The sequence below is a fragment of the Ictidomys tridecemlineatus genome, chromosome 5 (genome assembly GCF_052094955.1).
Source record: "Ictidomys tridecemlineatus isolate mIctTri1 chromosome 5, mIctTri1.hap1, whole genome shotgun sequence".
Classification (NCBI taxonomy): Eukaryota; Metazoa; Chordata; class Mammalia; order Rodentia; family Sciuridae; genus Ictidomys; species Ictidomys tridecemlineatus.
In genome coordinates, this window is record NC_135481.1 from 18,357,844 (window position 1) to 18,376,948 (window position 19,105).

Here is a 19,105-nt window from a genome sequence, read left to right on the forward strand (position 1 = left end):
CACACAAATATTTATATATATATATATATATATATATATATATATATATATATATATATATATATATATTTTGTTGGTGGTGGTGGTGGTTTTTTTTTTTTTAACAGTTGGGTTCTTTGAGTTAGCAACGAAAAAGAGGAGCCTCATGTTATACCTTTGGTGGCTCTATATAATTTTTTTTTTAAAGAGAGAGTGAGAGAGGAGAGAGAGAGAGAGAATTTTTAATATTTATTTTTTAGTTCTCGGCGGACACAAGATCTTTGTTGGTATGTGGTGCTGAGGATCGAACCTGGGCCTCACACATGCCAGGCGAGTGCGCTACCGCTTGAACCACATCCCCAGCCCTAATTTTTTTTTTTCGTAGCTCAGGGGCACACTGTTACTGAGCTACATCCCCAGTTCTTTTATATTTTTATTTTGAGAGATAGGGCCTCACCATGTTGCCCAGGCTGGCCTTGAACTTGTGATCCTCTAGCCTCAGCTGCTTTAGTCACTGCAATTATAGGAGTGTGCCAACACACGTTTTTTATATCTCTTAAGTTTTTTTTTTTTTTTTTTTTTTTTTTTTGAGTGTGTGAGTGTGCTGGGGATTGAACCCAGGGCCTTGTACATATGAGGCAAGCATTCTACCAACTGAGCTACATCCCCAGCCCATCTTAAGTCTGTATTAAGCTACATGTTTTCCCTCCCCTTTCCCACTTCTTTAGTGAAAAAACAGACTTTTTATCTTTAGAATGATCCCACATTAGGGATTTTGCTGATTGCATTCTTTTTAAAATTTTTTTTAGTTGTAGATGAACACAATGTATTTATTGATTGATTGATTGATTGATTGATTGTGGTGCCGAGGATAGAACCCAGTGCCTCACAAGTGCGAGGCAAATGCTCTACCACTGAGCCACAGCCACAGCCCCTCATTGATTGCATTCTTTTTTTAAAAAAAAATTATACACACACACAATACACACACACAACACACACACACACACACACACACACACACACTTGGACACAATACATTTTTCTTATTTGTATATTTTATGTGGTGCTTTATATGATCGAACCCAGGGCCTCGCATGTGTTAGACAAGTGCTCTACTGCTGAGCCACAATCCCAGCCCCTGATTGCATTCCTGGGGTGACATTTAACAGTTCTTTTGTCTCTTTTTATTTTTCTGTAAATGGTAGTCATATATAAAAGTTTGCTCTGATTTAGGTTCAAAGTTTTGGCAAGAATACATCATAGGTTGTTGATGTGGTTATGAGGCATAACCCTCACATATCTCTCTGTAACTTTAACAGCTACCAAAAATCATTGTGTAGATTCATGATCACCTTAAGAGTTTGCAAAATGGTATCATCGGGGCTGGTGATATAGCTGAGTGGTAGCGTTCTTTCCTGCTTTCCTAGCACACTGGCAGCCCTGGGTTTGATTCCCAGCATTACAAAAGATTTAGGGCTGGGGATATAGCTTAGATGGTAGAGTGCTTGCCTTGCATGCATAAGGCCCTGAGTTAAACCCCCAGAACCAAAAGAAAAAAAAAAAAAAAAAAGAGAGAGAGAGAAAAGCTTTATTGGGGGCTGGGGCTGTAGCTTAGTGGCAGAGTACTTGCACAGCACAATGAGGTACTGGGTTCAATCCACAGCAGCACCTCATAAAAATTAAAAAAATAAATAAAAGTATTCAGTCCATTTACAACAACAATAAAGATGAATAAGTAAAAAGATTAAAAAAAAAAAAGACTTTCTAACCTTCCTTCTTCACTCATTGCCTAGAGACTCACTCCTAGAGAAAATCAGGTTGAATACTTGTTACTCACTCTTTATAGTTTTCAGAATCACCTCACATCCATCTATTTTGTTACCTTGGAGTATAGTTCATATAAGAAAGGCATGTTAAATGCTTGAAAGGTGGCTAATGATGTTCCTTTTTTATTTCACCTCCTTCCCTCTCTCCTCTGTATCTTGCATCAGTAATCATTTATGAATTCTATCATTATAAACTAGCTTTCATCAGATCTTTTCTGGAGAGTAGATTTTTATACAGATAGAAGTGGGACTAAATTTAGTTTGTTTTTTTAGAGAGATTTTTAATATTTATTTTTTAGTTTTTGGCGGACACAACATCTTTGTTTGTATGTGGTGCTGAGGATCGAACCCCGGCCGCACGCATGCCAGGCGAGTGCGCTACCGCTTGAGCCACATCCCCTGCCTACCCCCTAAATTTATGTTTATAGAACATCTTCTAGACATTGGATTAGGTGCTTTCACAGACACTATTTTTTGTAATACCGCAATCTTGGAAGGCAATGCTATGGTCCTGTTTTTCACAGAGGACAAGATAGGCCCTCAGTAGCCTTGACTAGTCCAAAGTCATAGAGCTAGCAAATGGTCAAATTCAGATTTGTCTTATTCATTTTTTTTTCTTTGGTGCTGGGGGTCAAACTCAGGGCTTTTCCCACACTAGGCTAGTAGTCTACAACTGAGCTAGATCCCCAGCCTGATTATATTTGTCTTATTCATGTTGCATCACATAGCTTTTGTGTGTTTGTGCTAGGGATGGAACCCAGGGCTTCATGCATGCTAGGCAAGTACTCTGTCACCAAGTAAGCTATGCCCCCCAACCTCTATTTCATTTTAGTTAATTTAAATAGCAAGGGGATATCATAGGACAATATATGTTAGAGGAAGATGGCTCCCATCTTTGTGAATTTTTTACTGGCTGACTTGGTTTCCATAAGAGTGGTCACTCATTCAAACAGCAAGCTGGTGGCAGAGAGCTTCTGATTCCTCCACCAAATGAATCTAGGCAAAACACAGGACTAGGCAACGGTGGGTCCAAATTCTAACTTTACCATTTAATAGCTTTGAAATAGGCAAGTAAACTGACTTACTTGGTATAGATAGGCCCACAATAAATATTAGCTAACAGAATAAAACTTCCTAAGTTTTTTTTTTAATATTTGTTTTTTAGTTTTAGGTGAACACGATATTTTTATTTTGTTTTTATGTGGTACTGAGAATAGAACCCAGTGCCTCACACTGCTAGGCGAGCACCACTTGAGCCACGTCCCCAGCACCTACCTAAGGTTTTATTCTCTTCATTATACAATAATGGTGAGGAATTGTAACAAGTAGTGCTATAGCATGATGCTCAATAAATGATTGCTATTCATGACATAGTGAATTCTTAGTATTTGCCAAATGATTGACCAGAAACTCCTTCAGACCAAAGGGTTACTTGTCCATGGACTGGCAAAAATTAGGCATCCCAGCTCCCTTTGAGAACCAGGAGGTTTTCCCAGGTGGATTAGAGCTGGGTTCACTTGTCTGATTCTGTTATACACGTAAAAGCATACCTGGCATGAACTTGAAAGACTAGCTAAGGATAGCTGAAGTGATAAGATAGAGGATCTTAAAGTGAGCCAGAGATGGGACCGTCCTGGTATCATTTGCCACTTTAATTTTTGTGAAAAAGCTTAAGTCTGGTAGCTCCAACCTTCCAACCTTCCTTCCTTCCTTCCTTCCTTCCTTCCTTCCTTTCTTCCTTCCTTCCTTCCTTCCTTCCTTTCTCTCTCTCTCTCTCTCTCTTCTCCTCCTCCTCCTCCTCCTCTTCCTCCTCCTCCTCCTTCTTCTCTCTCTCTCTCTCTCTGATACTAGGAATTGAAGTCAGGAGCACTGGGTCACTGAGCCACATGAAGTCAGGAGCACTGGGTCACTGAGCCACATCCCCAGCCCTATTTTGTATTTTATGTAGCGACAGGGTCTCACTGGGTTGCTTAGCACCTCACTTTTACTGAGGCTGGCTTGGAACTTGCAATCCTCCTGCGTCAGCCTCCTAAGCCACTGGGTTTATAGGAATGCATCACTGTGCCCTGCTCCAACTTTTCTTTTTTCCCTACATCCTTATCATCTAAAATCCAAAAGCAGGCTTGTGAATAAATGTTGATGAACCCATACTAATTCCATTTTAAGATTGGGAGCCATCTTGTCACAAAGTCATGAAAAGTTAATTTCTGTTTTACTATAAATTACTGAGATTTCTAAACTTGTTTGGAATTCCTGCCCGTGCCTTGAAATCACCCATACCTGGCTTTCCCTGACCAGATAGCAACCCTCTCTGAAACCTCAGTGGTGCCTCATAAATTCTGCTGTTAGGATCTGAATTTACTCCCTACCTTGAAATATCATGCCATGTAGATCATTAACTTACTATCTGCCTTTGTATTATGTTTGTTAAAACCCTGTTATTTGTAACTTCTCAAGCATCCCCTTATTGGAGAGCTAGGTTGCTGGCCTGCATTAGGAGAGACAGGCACTGATCAGCTCTCTTTGTGTACACAAATACAAGCTTGCTTTAATTTGATTTAAAATTGGAGTTGGTGGTCTTTTCTTTGCGTTGGGGTTCAACATTGTGTCCTGAGATGGCCATGATGTGTGACATTTGTGATTTGGGGCTATTGTGAACTAGAAGTCATAGTGACCTCTGGTATGGAGTACCACACTTTCTGGGAAGCCATCCTTCTTCCCTATTACTTTCTCTGTTGCCTCCTTCATACTGAGTACTCACCTTGTATTGTGATGGGCTCTCTGTGTCTCTCACTCAGAGCAGATTGTGACATCCAAGGCAGGAACCTTGTCTAGCTGATCATTGAGTATTCCTGGACTCTAGCCCATGCTTGAGGCACATAGTAAGTAGTTGCTCAATAATTATTGTTGAATAAATGAATGGATGTGATTTGAGGTGACAGTGAACCACTATGAGCTGAAAGTACACTATCTCTTGATTGCAATTTGGGTTGACTATGAACAGAGTTAAAAACCTGATTGTCTTAAAGTGCCTGTAATTGTGACCTGCTATGACTCTGATTTGAGGTGTCTATACCACAGTGACTGTGACTCTTTGGCACTTGTCTGTGATAAGGACCAGCAGGGATAGTGAATGGAGATGGCTGTGCATTAGTAACCTTGCATGATTGACTGAAGTAGCCTGCATTGATTGTGACTTGAAGTGACTGTGAACAAGTCAGTGATGGTGGCTTCCACAATTGTTATGATGTGGCTGTGATCATGACCTACAGAGATTTGGCTTCTGATAACCATGTGACTGGCCAGTGATTGGAGCATGGACCATTGATCTGAGATGTGTCTCCAAGATGAAGAGACAGTTGATCTCAGCTCGCTGTTGAGGTTATTGATCTGCATTATGAGCTGAGGTAACTGAGATCTATAGGCTTGGACTCAGACTGGGGATGGTGCTAATATGAGTGTAGTACTCTTTAGATTTCCAATTTGGTTTTTAATAAAATATCCTTTAGAGGCTTACAAACGGCACTGCCCCTCTTGAGCCCAGCAAAAAAGGAATGGGAACAAGGACTAGGTTTGGTTAGTCTTCAGAAAACAACGTGAAATTCAATGCATCATTCAGGATACCGTGCACGGCAACGCCACCAATTGGGCTACGGCTTCTCCCTAAAAGCAGCCTTTATCCGGAAGCTCCTTACCCGCATCCCTATCCAGCGCTATCCACCCCAGGAGCGCCTGCGCGGAGGTGGGGCGGTGCTTTGCCCTTTGTTGTGGGCCCCAGTTTCCCAGGACACCGCGCGGCTCCGGGGTGGGGCTATGCAGATGAGCCACTTGGGGGCGGGGCGGTTGCGGCGTCGGCGGCGGCCGGGGAGGGTCAGTTGGAGGCAGGCGCTCGCTGAGGCAGGAGGAGGGCTCTCGGCCCGCGGCCTGACAGGGACTTAGCCCGCCGAGATCGGCCCGCGCGCGCGACCCCACACCCACCCACTCATCCACCTACCCACTCCCTGCGCCGCCTCCTCCCACCCTGAGCAGAGCCGCCGAGGATGATAAACACCCAGGACAGGTAACGGCCCGGCCCAGGCTCCCCGCCCCCATCCTCTCTACTTCGGCTCTAGAGGGCCTCCTCCCCCATCAACCAGCTGGTCTCCGTACCCCCCACAGTAGGTCCTCGACAGGGCTCCATCCGCCTCCACCGGACCTTTCCCCACTTCAGCCACCCCGTCTGAGTTCCAGACCTGAAACTGGGCCTCTTTCCGTCTTTTAGCCCCCTCCCTCCAGCCCGGCCCATCCCCCTCATCCGGGCCTCCTCCTTCTCTAAAGCTCCCGCAAACCCGGACCCAATCTTTCAGTCAGGTCCCTTGTGCCCTCCTTAAAGGTGTCCCTTTATCCCCACTGGGCTTTATCCTTCCAATAGATACCCCGAATATCCCCGCCTCCTCCATATCCTCCCCGTATATATATATTTTTACTCCCCATGTAAGTCTTTGACCCCGCTTTGAATCTGCTTTCTAGTGAAAACTGCACGCCCCAACCAACCAGACCCCTCTCTTGTCACTGCTTCTCTCCCACCAGTCAGGTTCCATCCTTCAGTTCTCAACTAGACCCCTTACCCCCCACCCCAACTCCAGGTCTAATGGTCTTTACAAAGATGCCCAGCCCTCCTTTTGGCACCTCACTCCAGCTTCATCTTTTCTCTCCTTTCCTCCTTCCACACTCCTCTCTCAGGGCTCATTTCCCTTGTCTTCCAGTATCATTCCTTTTATTTCCTCAAATACTTTGAAGTGGGTTCTTGTCCTTTTCTCCCTAAGGGTGTCCCACCACCACTCTAAATACTCCTATCCTTTAAATACGTTCTCTCAGCTGGATCTCAACTCTTAACTTTTCTCACCTTAATTGAGCCACATCTTTTTTTTTTTGGGGGGGGGTAGGGGATTGAACACAGGGCTTCATGAATGCTAGGCAAAAGCATATCCCTGCCCACAGAACCACGTCTTAAAGATTTATCAGATCACAGAACTTAGCCCTGTACTTCTTCCAGTAAAGACTTTCAAGGAACACCTCCTTTCCTTGGACATCCAATGCCTTCATATCAGGCCCTGTACTCTGGACACTGCACCTTGCAAGTTTCCATCCCCAAACCCAATTCCAGTTTCTCTGCATTAAATGAAGAGAAAGGTGCATCTCTTTCTGCAACTGAGATACTGGATATCTAAATACTGAATATACTAAATAGATACTGGATATCTAAACTTGAATTCTTTTATCCTTCCCCTGCCTAAGTTAAGCAGACTTCATTAATCAAAATTTCTTTCTCTTTTCTTTTTCTAGGCAGTTTCTTCTCACTTATCACCCTCAAATATATCCCAAAATTCTGCCCCAGATACTATTCTCTGAAATGGTTCCATAATTTCCTCATTCTCAAGTTTTTAGCCCTGGTTGTTCCTCTGCATCAGAGTGAATTCTGTTTGCAATTTAGACCCAATTCCCTTCCTCATTTTTTCTCTAGACTTGTTGCTGTGCTCATTAGTACCTCACACCAGACCCTTTGTCTTCAGATTTGCCCTTATGGCTTCTGCCCATCTGTAAGGCCTCATTATTTTGTAAGCAGATCCATTCCCTGTAAATCCTCTTTAAACCATGCCATGGTCCTTACTAAACTAGGCTCTACTTTTCTCTTATAAATATAGCCTTACTGCTTTCCTTCACATAGGGCTATAATTGCCACTCATGGTTCCCTTCTTACTAAATAGTCTCCAGCATAACATTTCCTATTAATCAGCACCATCCTTATATATTCCAACTGGGTTTTCAATTTTCTTGCATCTTAGTATTTTTCATCCCTACTGCACATTTGAAAAAGTCACCTGGGCCCCATCTTCACAGATTGCTCTAACTGTTCTAGGGTAGGGCTGGTTATTGGCATGTATTTTTTATAGCTCCCCGGGTAATTCTTTCCAATGAAGTTGAAAAACCCTGCTTCTCTTCTTTCAAAAGACTTTAACTTTTATCATTACCTTCCTTTAGTGAGTGTCATCTCATCTCTACTGAAAAGGGCCTAGTCTTCCTCAGGGATTTCTCAGTCTTTCTCAGGCACTATCCAGAAGAACCCAAGATACATGCAACAGCTTCTTAAATTCTCTTTCAGTTACTGGGTTCTCAGCCATTAGCCATTTTCTTTCCTCAATTCTTAAACTCTTATCTAGTCTTCCCACCTTCATTTCTTTTCTGCATACACTGAGAGAAAATTCACTCCCTATTCCTGGTTTGTTCCTTTTTGACTTTTATCTCTGCCTCCTAAGCCCTTCTTACCTATAATCCCGTTCTGCTTTTGATTTCCTTTTCTGAGGCTATCCACATCCAATCGTCATTGCATTCCCCTTTCCTTCCATCTTCTGTAACCCAGTCCTTCTGGAGCTGAGGAGGTGGAGGTGGATAGATACTTGAATGGTGCAAAAGGTGTTAACTGTGGTTTGGAGGGCCTTGTGTAGAAGATGGAGGGCAGGTAGGAGAGAAAACAGGTTGAAGTGTAGGGGTGGAGGGAAGCAGAGGAACCTACAGCAAAACCTGCTCAAGGGGTATGTATGTGAGATGAATTTTCTATGTTCTCTAGAAGGTGGGGTCTCTGGAAGGTGGGGTGGCTGAGCAGTAAGTCTATAGAGTCCTCTGTACTCATCTGGTCTAGATGCCAAGTCCTTTCCAGGCTGAGCTCAGAGTTGAGCACTTGGGACCAACATATAAGGGTCCTCACTGAATGAGTGTGAGAGATCTGAGTTCTAGTTCTGCCTTAGCTAGTGTGCTTACATGTGCTTACATGCTTACGGGGGTGGGGGTGGGAGATTGAGTTAGCTTAGCTTAAAGATTCTTTCCAGCTTCCTAAGTGGCAAAACAGGCTTGCTTGTCTCCAGGGCCCTTGCTTAGTGTGTGGGTAATTTGAGGGGCTTGGCTATGTGAGAGGCAAATGGAGGGAGGAGCCAGCTGCCCTGCCAGGGCCTGGGCTGGAGCTGGGCCTTGGATGAAGCTCCTCCACTTTGGCCTGGGGGTGGGGTGAGGTGGGGTGTGCAGGGTGTCTGGTTTCTTTGAGTTACTGCAATCCTGTTTCCCAGCCTCCTCTGGCCTGCCTCTAACTTTCTAAAAGAAATCCTGTAAAGAGTCCTAACTAGGGATTCCGATAAGAGCCGGATGCTCTTCCCAGTCAGTGTTGTTGGTGTTTTGTATCCGCAGAGAGGGGGAGTTGGCTGGAAGTTCAGCTCCCATTGGGTGGGGGATGGGATTTCCAGCTTCCCTGGCTCCAGTGAAAAATGCAGGAGGTGGAGGCTTAGTTTCCTGGAAGAAATAGTTGAAAAGCTTGCAATATGTTTTGAAAACAAGGCTCTTCCTTTCCAGTGTTGTTCTGATTGGTGCTTCCAAAATGTCAAAATTCTTGATGGTGGGGGAGGGAAGAAGACAGAAATACAAGCCCCTTCATTATATTTTTTGAATATCAGGTTTAAATCCAAGAGGAAATCAAGCTTCCTGGCCTTTCTCTGTCTGGACTTGGAGGGGCAGGGAGACAGTATCTGTCTAGGGCTTGTTTCATATCTTTTGACAGTACAGTATTTGGAGAAAAGCTATCCCTGGCTTTATAGCTATGTTATTATCATTCTGTCTACTCATGGACTTTGGGGGAGAAGCATTTGGTTCTACAGGGTGGTTTTTTGAAGGTGGAGGTGAGCAGGGTACAAAAAGCATATCAGAATTACCCTGAGTAGCTTCATAGTTTTGTGGGTAATGGGATTTTCCAAAGAATTTGATTTTCCTTGTTTATTGGCATTATGGCTTTTTGAGTGTAGGGTGGAAGAACCAGTTTTCCTAAGATGTGCCTTCAAGAATACCCTACAGAGAGAAAGAAACTCCTGTATAATCAGGAATTCCTCCAGATTGGATGCTTCAGAAAACAGTATGGACTAATAATAGCAATTTCTCATTCTGCCAAGAAATCCAAATTTAGCACCAGAGCAGCTTAGGGGGAAAAAAAGGTGGGGGGTACTGAGGAGGGGATAGAAGGATATTACAAATGTTCATTTTTAAGAAAAAGTATTTCATCCCTTTTTGAAACAATACAGTGTTGATTCAAATTGATGCCATGGTTTGGAAGGCTGATGGAAAACTATAGATTAGAAATGTCATTAGGGGCTGGGGATGTGGCTCAAGCGGTAGCACGCTCGCCTGTCATGCGTGCGGCCCGGGTTCGATCCTCAGCACCACATACCAACAAAGATGTTGTGTCCGCTGAGAACTAAAAAAAAATAAATGTTAAAAATTCTCTCTCCCTCTCTCTCTTTCTCTCCCCCCCTCACTCTCTCTTAAAAAAAAAAAAAAAAAAGAAATGTCATTAGATTAGCAAGAATCTTGTTACTTTAAGTGAACAGTCAGGTAGTTTTCCTGTTAGCAGCAGCAGAAAATGCTTTGTATAAGCCTTCAGAAAATCTCCTAGGTCTTTGATACAATATGAAAAATGAAATAATTTTATCCTGGGAAAAGCGGCTGGAGACTGTGATGAGCTTACAATACAGTATAATACTAGATTGCAGTGAAAAAATTGAGATCTTTTTTTAAAAAAATAGGATTACCTAGCCATGCAGCTACCTTTGATAGCACATGTGATTGTATTTACTTTTGGTAGAAGATGTATCACACCATCAACTGTATGATAGGCAAACCTTAGGGGCAGAGAGATTCTGGCTGCTACCATACATGTGTTTCTTGTGGAGAATAAACCAAAACCAATTTTGCTTTTAGCCTGTGATTCAGATTGGTGATGTGATTTTCTTATAATTATGCATAGCAAGTAGACTCCCTTTGGAATGCATAACAGCCCTAGTGAAATGACTTTAGTCTGGCATTTGCCCAAGGCCCCTGTCTCAGAAGGGGGAACTGGCAGCTGAGAATCAGCCTGTATGGTCACACTAGTCTGAAGGTGGCCATCACCTCCCATCTTTCTTCCTGTTTCTTTTTTGTTAAGTGTGATGGTAGCCCTGAATTGGTCTCTCTTTACATAAGGATTAGTCATCAGAGATATTCCTAGTCTTAGAGTAAAAGCAGCCTCTGTGAGGGAAATAAGGGCATTCTGAGTATTTTGTGAAGCAGGGCCTGAGACATGAATGGGTCAGAAGTAGTTAAGAGGGAAATGAATGTATAATACTGGAAATGTGATTTTTATGTCTCTTACTTAATATCAAAGGTAGGTAATACCAAAGCCATCTGATCTCTAGTAGGTATTAAAATGAGAAAAAGGGTGCAGACTTTGAATAGGTTGAGGAGGCCACTGATTGAAGAGAAACCTGATCAAAATTTATCAGAGTATTTGAATTCAAGTGTTTGTTAGATTCTGTGGTTACAGAATTACTTTTATACTAAATCTCAATTCTGTGTAGCAGCAGGTACCCTTCTTTGAGCAAACCAAATATAAAATTCAAGGGGGCTGGGGAGATAGCTCAGTTGGTAGAGTGCTTGCCTTGATGCATAAGGCCCTGGGTTCGATCCCTAGCACCATCACCCCCCCTCAAAAAAAATATATATATATATATATTCAAAACTGATAAAATCAATTGGAAGTGATTTAATTCTTTTAAATAATAAGTACTCCAGCTATTTAAAAACAGGATTTAACTTATACAAATTTGATTTAGCATCAATGTTTCCAGGAATACATGCTGCATATATTGCCTGTTGGTAGTCAGTGTATGAAATTATGATCTGTTAAGGACACTTCAGATAGGAGTTTTACAAATGCTTTAAATTAGAAGCAGCAGGATATGATATGGTAGCACTCATTTATATCTTGAGGACTGTTTCGTTTTTGTTGTTGTTGTTGAGGACTGTTTCTAAGGGCATGTCCTGTAACACCTGAGAAGATAAAAGGTTCAAAAGCCTCCAATCTTCCATCATCGCCTGACTTGCCCTGGATGCTGGATACATAATACCCTCTTTGTCCCTCCCACTCCTTCCCCCGCCCCCCCCAGGGCATATATTGGGGATTGAACCCAGGGATCCTTAACCACTCAGCAACATCCCCAGCCCATCCCTTTTTTGTATTTTGAGACAGGGTCTCTCTAAGTTGCCTAGGCCCTCACAAAATTGCTAAGACTGACTTCAAACTTGTGATCCTCCTGCCTTAGCCTTCAGAGCCATTGGGATTACAGGTGTGCACCACCATGCCCAGTACATGCCTGTTAATTACTTAAACTACTGCATATATACCCATCCTCCTTTCCTTCTCATCTAGGAAATGTCAGATTTTCTTTCAGAGAAGCAATTTGTCATTAATTACAAGTATCTAATAACAGATGCTTTATAATGGCTGAAGATAATTATTGTCATCTACTGTCAAACAAGCTTATCCTAAACTCCAGCTGTTTCTCTTAGGGAACTGGAACTGGATCCCAGTGTGGAGTCCTGACATACTCCACCCCCATTCAAACACATGCTTCTTTCTGCACTTTGTGGGGGAGGAGCAAAGCCTCTCCAGAATCCTTATGTGTGAGAGTAGGGAATTAAATTATTTACTACCATAGGATGGACATGTTGCATTTATTTAGAAAGATCAGGAAACCAGAAATATCACTAGTTTATTATAGGTTAGTGTGGGATGCAGGGCAGGTTTCAGAGATTATTTCAAGAAAAAAAAGGAGGGATTCTGTATGTAAAACAAAAATTCCCCACAATATTCTGATCTTTTCAGGGGATTGCCCCTATTGCTTCTGCTTTTCTTTTCTTTCTTTCTCAGTTGCTTAGGGCCTCACCAAGTTGCTGAGGCTGGCCTTGAACTTGCATTCCTCCTGCTTCAGCTTTCCTAGTTGCTGGGATTACAGGCTTGTGCCACTGTGCCTGGCTTGTTTCTATTGTTTACAAGTGCAAATTAGCCAAGAATGAAGATATTGGTTGGAATGCAGGGCAGAGGTTCAGTGTAAATCACTCATGTAAAAAATGGTTTTTGGGGCCTGGGTTGTGGCTCAGTGGTAGAGTGCTTACCTAGCATGCGTGAGGCCCTGGGTTCGATTCTCAGCACCACATGAAAATAAATAAATAAAGGTATTTAAACTAATACAACTAAAAAATAAATACTTTTTAAAAAATGGTTCTCAGGGCAGTGGTAAAGTGCTTGCCTTGCATGTGTGAGGCACTGGGTTCGATCCTAGGCACCACATAAAAATAAATAAAAAAAAGATATTGTGTCCATCTACAACTTAAAAAAAAAAAAACAAAAAAAAAACACCAAAACAGTTTTGAGAAACATTTCTTCTGAGAAGTGGGAGTCTGGCCCCAAAATTTTAGAATTTCAAGGCTTTGGATCTAGTTGTATTGTGAATCCAAGCAATTCTTCTGGTATCCATTCCAGAGGGGATTTGCCCAGTTCTTGGGTAACTCTGCTGATCAATGCAAGAAGGCCAGCTTTCTCCAGTGGCCCAGTCTTCCTAGTGTTTCTAAAGGAACCTCATTATATGCCAAAAGGGGCACTGGGGAATGAGAAGGGAATGGTATGTAGAGTGCACCATTGTGTAGGGAAACCCCTCACACTTGTTTTATTTTTTTTGTTTGCCTGGACAGTATTCTTCTGCCCCTTAAAACTTGGGAAGGGAAAATATAATAATTTATTGTCCCCAGCAGAAAGTAACTCCTTCAGGCAAACCTCAGAGGCACAGAGATTTGAAAACAGTATAAGTTAAGTGTAGCTGCCCTTTCACTTAAAGGCTAAGTGTAGAGATGAGGATGCCCCAAGGTTTTCCAGAATAGGCAAGAGGTAGGGAATGGGTTTATAATCCCTAGATATTAATGCTACTTCAGGCTTACAGATATTTCTCTGGGAACTCCATTTCCCAAGGAAATTTTCAGTTATCCTTTTAGGCCTCCAGTTAAAATCTGGAGACCATAGAAGCTGAGCAATGATGGGTTTAGATTTCTAGTCTCAACTGTAATGCTTGCTAGTTCCAGCATACCACAACAACACTTCTGTCCACCACCTTCTAGTTATCTTGAGGCTGGTATATGATGGCTAAAGGACAGACCTGTTGCTTAGTCCTGGTGGACAAACAGAATGAAGTCTTGCTTCATTTGCCCTTGGCTTGGGGGTCAGCTTAAGGAGCCATTCAAAGAAGGTAGTGGAACAGATCTGGAGTCCCATTGGATCTCCGTGGAAGTCATGGTGCCCAGTAAGGGTACCTGGATGTGATGGAGAGCTCCTGTAAGGGCTTTTGACTTTCTGTAGTCCATCTGATTGTTGGCTTCCTTATTCAGGTCACAGCATATATTACCTTTTCCCAGCATGCCCCTTTCCTACAACTGAGTATCTGTTCTGACTACATTGGTATTACTACATTCCCACATTTGGGTCATGAAGTGACTAGCAAAGAGAGGCAAGTGGGCCCAGCATTTGGTGGCAGATCAGGGACAAAGTCAGACATAGTAATATTGTTCTGGGAGCCAAATCTCCATATTTAATTAAATCTTAACCCTAGAGGAATGTGCAGTAGGTGATTCCTCATTCTAATTCCTTTGTTCAGATGGAGGATGGGGCCATCACTGGAACGTAGCCTTGGGAATTCCTCAAGGACACAGTACCTAGTGGCACATGGCTTCCCAAAGTCCATCTGCCTCTCCTGAGCCTGAATGTAGGCTTTGTGATTCTGCCTCATAGCTTGTTGAGGCATTGGTGGCTTAGGAGGGGTACTGGTGCAGGGCACAGGTCTGGAGTCCTACTAGGCAAGCTAGCATCTGGTGGTTCCTTCCACGATATATGGTCAGTGCCACAGTGTTTGTATGAAGATATCTGATAGGTGTTCCCCTTGTCAGACATATGCAGTTGAACTCCCTTGGGCCTTCAGGAATTTTTCTCTCTCTTCATGATGATGGGCTCCTTCAAGAGAGCAATGGCAATTTTGGAAGAATTGGGGCAATGGTGTGGCCTTTATAACACTTGTTTAGGGGAAAGGTTGGGGTGGGATTTGAGTTAAATTTTCAAGTTTTGGCATCTACTGTATTATCTTCTCTTTCTCTTGCAGTAGTATTTTGCCTTTGAGTAACTGTCCCCAGCTCCAGTGCTGCAGGCACATTGTTCCGGGGCCTCTGTGGTGCTCCTGATGCCCCTCACCCACTGTCGAAGATCCCCGGTGGGCGAGGGGGCGGCAGGGATCCTTCTCTCTCAGCTCTAATATATAAGGTAAGGAAGAACTTGGGATGGAAATCTGTGGGCAGAGTTCTCAGATACCACTGAGCTGCTGCTCAAAGGGAGCTGTCACTTTCATAGTTTTCCAGACCAGTAGTGGGACTGGGAAGGACTCTTCAGCTGAGGCTACTGTGTGGCTTTTCAGGAGTTTTAGAGGGAGGCACCATTTGCTGCCTTTTGATCTGCTGTGACTGAGGCCCAGAAGTTGGTTTGGCTTCTAAGACTGGGATGGAAGGATAGCAGGACAGCTAAGTTCTAGTCTCTTGACACTGATAATATGAATTGTACAGTCCACCTGAAAGCAGGTTTTGGTTGGTCAAGTCCCCAGCCAAACTGTCACAAATGTCCTTTCAGAGGGAAGGGAAAGAACATGGTTTTGGAGGGGAGGGGGGGGGGACTATAGGCTTTCAAATCAGACCTAGGTTGGAATCTCAGCTTTGTCATTTATTACCTTGAGAGCTTTGGTTGATATTCTTAATTGTTCTTAAATGTCAGATTTAAGATGGAAATACTAATGCTCACCTTAAGTGTTTGTCAAACTAATATATGGGACCATATTGTGCACCATACTTGGTACCTGGTATATGCTTCAATATACATTTCCCTTCTTAACATCAACTGGTTTTAACAATGGCTTCACTTAGCCAGATGTGGGTCTATATTTCCAGCATACCCTTTTGTCCTATGCCCTCTTTTGGCCTAAGGGATTCCTAGTGCCACCTAGTTAGAAAGCATATGACATGCCAGAGGCAGCAGTGATATGGTCCTTTGTCCTGCTTTCCTTCCCAGGACGAGAAGCTCACTGTGACCCAGGACCTCCCTGTGAATGATGGAAAACCTCACATTGTCCACTTCCAATATGAGGTCACCGAGGTGAAGGTCTCTTGCTGGGATGCAGTCCTGTCCAGCCAGAGTCTGTTTGTAGAAATCCCAGATGGATTATTAGCTGATGGGAGCAAAGAAGGGTAAGGAGCAAGTGCTAAGGGAAAGGAACAAATGAGGAAAAGAAGGTCCCCAGACCTATGTTTACTGGGATAACTGATTTTTAACCAAAGTCCATGCTTTCTTCCTTAGCTCTAGATTTTCCAAGTAGATTCCATTTTGTAACAGGTTATTTTTAGCCAATAAAACAGGCCTGCTCTAGGTTCTAATTAAAGCAGATCTTTATCACATTAACCAAATGCCTACTAGTTAATCACCCCCTGGTTCATGCTTCCAAGCAGATACCAAGTCTCTCTTGAGCCACCTTACAGTGGTGCAGATACCGTGGGATTCCATTGGACTGGGCAAGGCCCTCCAAGCAGCCCATGTAAGCAGTAGTCCTGAGGACAGAGTTCTGGCTCTAGTTTCTTGAGAAAATAGGCAATGGCAGGGCCCACAGTATCCTGCTCAGTCAGTGGCAGGTGACCTTATCAAAGTTGGCAGTAATCTCTGGAGAACTGGGTTCTTTTTCTAGGTCTCAAGCTCTGACTTATGAACTGCATTAGTTAAGATGGTCAGTGTTACTTTCAGATGATGAACTAGTCACAGGAAGAGATAATTCAATAACATTTTTCTTAAGACTGTGTGGCTTATTTTTTTCTGAACTCGAGGCTCTCAAGATCTCAAAATGAGAACCTTCTCTGGAGCTTCTGTATTATATTGCTGGCGGTTTGGCTCAGAAAACCCCTCTTTTTGACGGTTTGGAGTAGGAGGGCCTGATTAGTTTTCTTTGCTTCTTACAGATTGTTAGCACTGCTAGAGTTTGCTGAAGAGAAGATGAAAGTAAACTATGTCTTCATCTGCTTCAGGAAGGGCCGTGAAGACAGAGGTGAGGAGTCAAAGCAGCCAAAGACTTCCTCCAGGCTGCGCAGCAGGGTCTGGGGAGGAGGATACAGGGTTCCTGTTTAGTAAGTAGGGACTCCTCCTTTCCCCACCTAGTACCAGGGATTGAACCCAGGACAGTTTTATCTCTGAGTTGCTTTTTTTTAAAATTTTGAGACAGGGTCTTTCTAGTTGGCCTTGAATTTAGAATCCTCCTGCCTCAGCCTCCAGTGTATCTGGGATTACTGGTGTCTGCCACCACCCACCCCTGGCAAATCAGGCGTGGAAGGGAGTTCCCCAAGGATTACTAACAACCTTGTTTGTTCCATTTCTTTGGAGTTTTCCTTTGATTTTAAGCCTGTCCTTGTTTTTCTCATCAGAATCCTTTTTATGCTCTTATCTTCTACAGCTCCACTCCTGAAGACCTTCAGCTTCTTGGGCTTTGAGATTGTGCGTCCAGGTCATCCCTGCGTCCCCTCTCGGCCAGATGTGATGTTCATGGTTTACCCCCTGGACCAGAACTTGTCCGATGAGGACTAATGGTCATAGAGGATGCTTTGCCCAAGAGCCACAGTGGGGGAAGAGGGGAAGTTAGGCAGCCTTGGGACAGAGGAGAGGGTTCCTTGCTGTCTAGGGAAGGACGCTGAGGGGCTCAGGGTGAGGGTTGCCTATTGTGTTCTTGGAGTTGACTCGTTGAAATTGTTTTCCATAAAGAACAGTATAAACATATTATTCACATGTAATCACCAATAGTAAATGAAGATGTTTATGAACTGGCATTAGAAGCTTTTTAAACTGCGCTGTGTGATGTGCTCTATCTAGCCTAGGGGAGGACATTGCCTAGAGGGGGAAGGGCTATCTGGGTCCAGGGGCAAGGGCTGGTGGACAGCACTGTCAGGCTCAGGTTCCCCTACTGTTGGGCTTTCTGTTTTGGTTTTTAAGACTTAATGTATTTCTTTCTTTGCTTCCTGTCACCCCAGGGGCTCCTGAATAGGCTTTTGGGCAGTGTCCTTGGGTTGTTTTTGACTCCACCTGGGCTTTTCTGTGTGCATTTGTGTCTGGCCTGGTGTAAGCAGGTCTGACCCCTCCTCCTTTACAGCTTAGTGTTATTCTGGCATTTGGTTAAGCTGGCTTAATCTGTTTAATGTTATCAGTGCATTTTAAATAGGGCATTGAAGTTCACTCCCATGACAGGGCTTTTTTTGGGGTGCCTGGGCCTTAAGAAACACTAACTAAATTCCAACTCTCAAACTATTGCCAGGAGTTCTTACTCCTGTGGCTCAGGCTCCAAGGTCTCCTTCCTAGGGTCACAAAGAGCAGAGAGAAGAAATAGCAACTCAGGGCCTGGGAATCGTGGGGAATCTGTTCTTAGGGACCTAATGCCTCTGGCTGGCTGAGCATAGTGCTGACTGCCCCTAACAGGTTCTGAGCAGTGCTTTAATACCTTGTCCTGCAGGGCCTAGAGGTAATAGGAAAAGGGGCTAAAAGTGGCTCCTTCTTTTCTGTTTCATTGAATAGCTTGTTCTAAGGGGAAAGGAAGGGGCAGGAGATCTAGGCTGGGTGAAGGGAAGTGGGGGTGTCAGGGAGGAAAGTGTGTTGTGTTACTGTCAATAAACTGATTTAAAGTTATGGTTGGTCTGTTCTTTATTCCTGTACCAGGACCAACTTCTTACCACTACTGACTTTTGAGCCCACAGCCTAACTTAATAGGGGTGTGCAAACATGCTTCTCAAGGAGAAAGCTGCAATGCAGTAGGGCAGATAAGCTGGCCAAGGTCTCTGGGGCTGTGTTATACTGTGGGGTTGCTAGGAGTCTAAGACACATTGCGAGAGCCCCCTAGAGAGACAGGCATGTACAAAATCAGCTTCGTCTAATAGAGGCTCTCTCCCTAGGATCCAAATTGGTTTTCCTTTTATATTACAAGTCTGAGTTCTAAAACTGGGTTTTTGGCTTTTGCATGGAACTGCCACATAACGTTCCCTATTCTTGTTTCTCTCTCTCTCTTTTTTTTTTCCTACTTCCTATACCTCCTATAGCTTTGTAACTACTCTTGATTCTTAAGTTTATATGTGGGTCTCTGGCCAATTTTCACACTGTATTTCACAGAGCTTACTTGTGTTTTATTCTGGGCCAAACCATTAACCTAATAACCAAGTAGGTATTCCTTAAAAGACCTGAGTTAATACCCCCATTCCCCACACATAGTAGTATTAGAAAAAGTCTGGGACTAGACACATTAAATTGAAATCAGAGTGGCTAAAAGCTGTCCCCCATTAAGCAGATGATTTCTAGGGGC

The 19,105-nt window shown here is 43.4% G+C and overlaps 2 protein-coding genes across 2 annotated transcripts in view; one reads left to right on the top strand and one right to left on the bottom strand.

Annotated features, from left to right (window-relative positions):
* Znf609 (zinc finger protein 609) overlaps nt 1–19,105 on the bottom strand; it is a 226,295-nt gene that overhangs the window by 12,733 nt on the left and 194,457 nt on the right. The window lies entirely within an intron of this gene.
* On the top strand, nt 5,640–18,440 carry Oaz2 (ornithine decarboxylase antizyme 2). The gene is given in 5 exon segments (NM_001290100.1): nt 5,640–5,868; nt 14,843–15,000; nt 15,796–15,971; nt 16,731–16,816; nt 17,219–18,440. Coding segments are annotated over 5 exon segments (570 nt in total). The 5' UTR covers nt 5,640–5,848; the 3' UTR covers nt 17,350–18,440.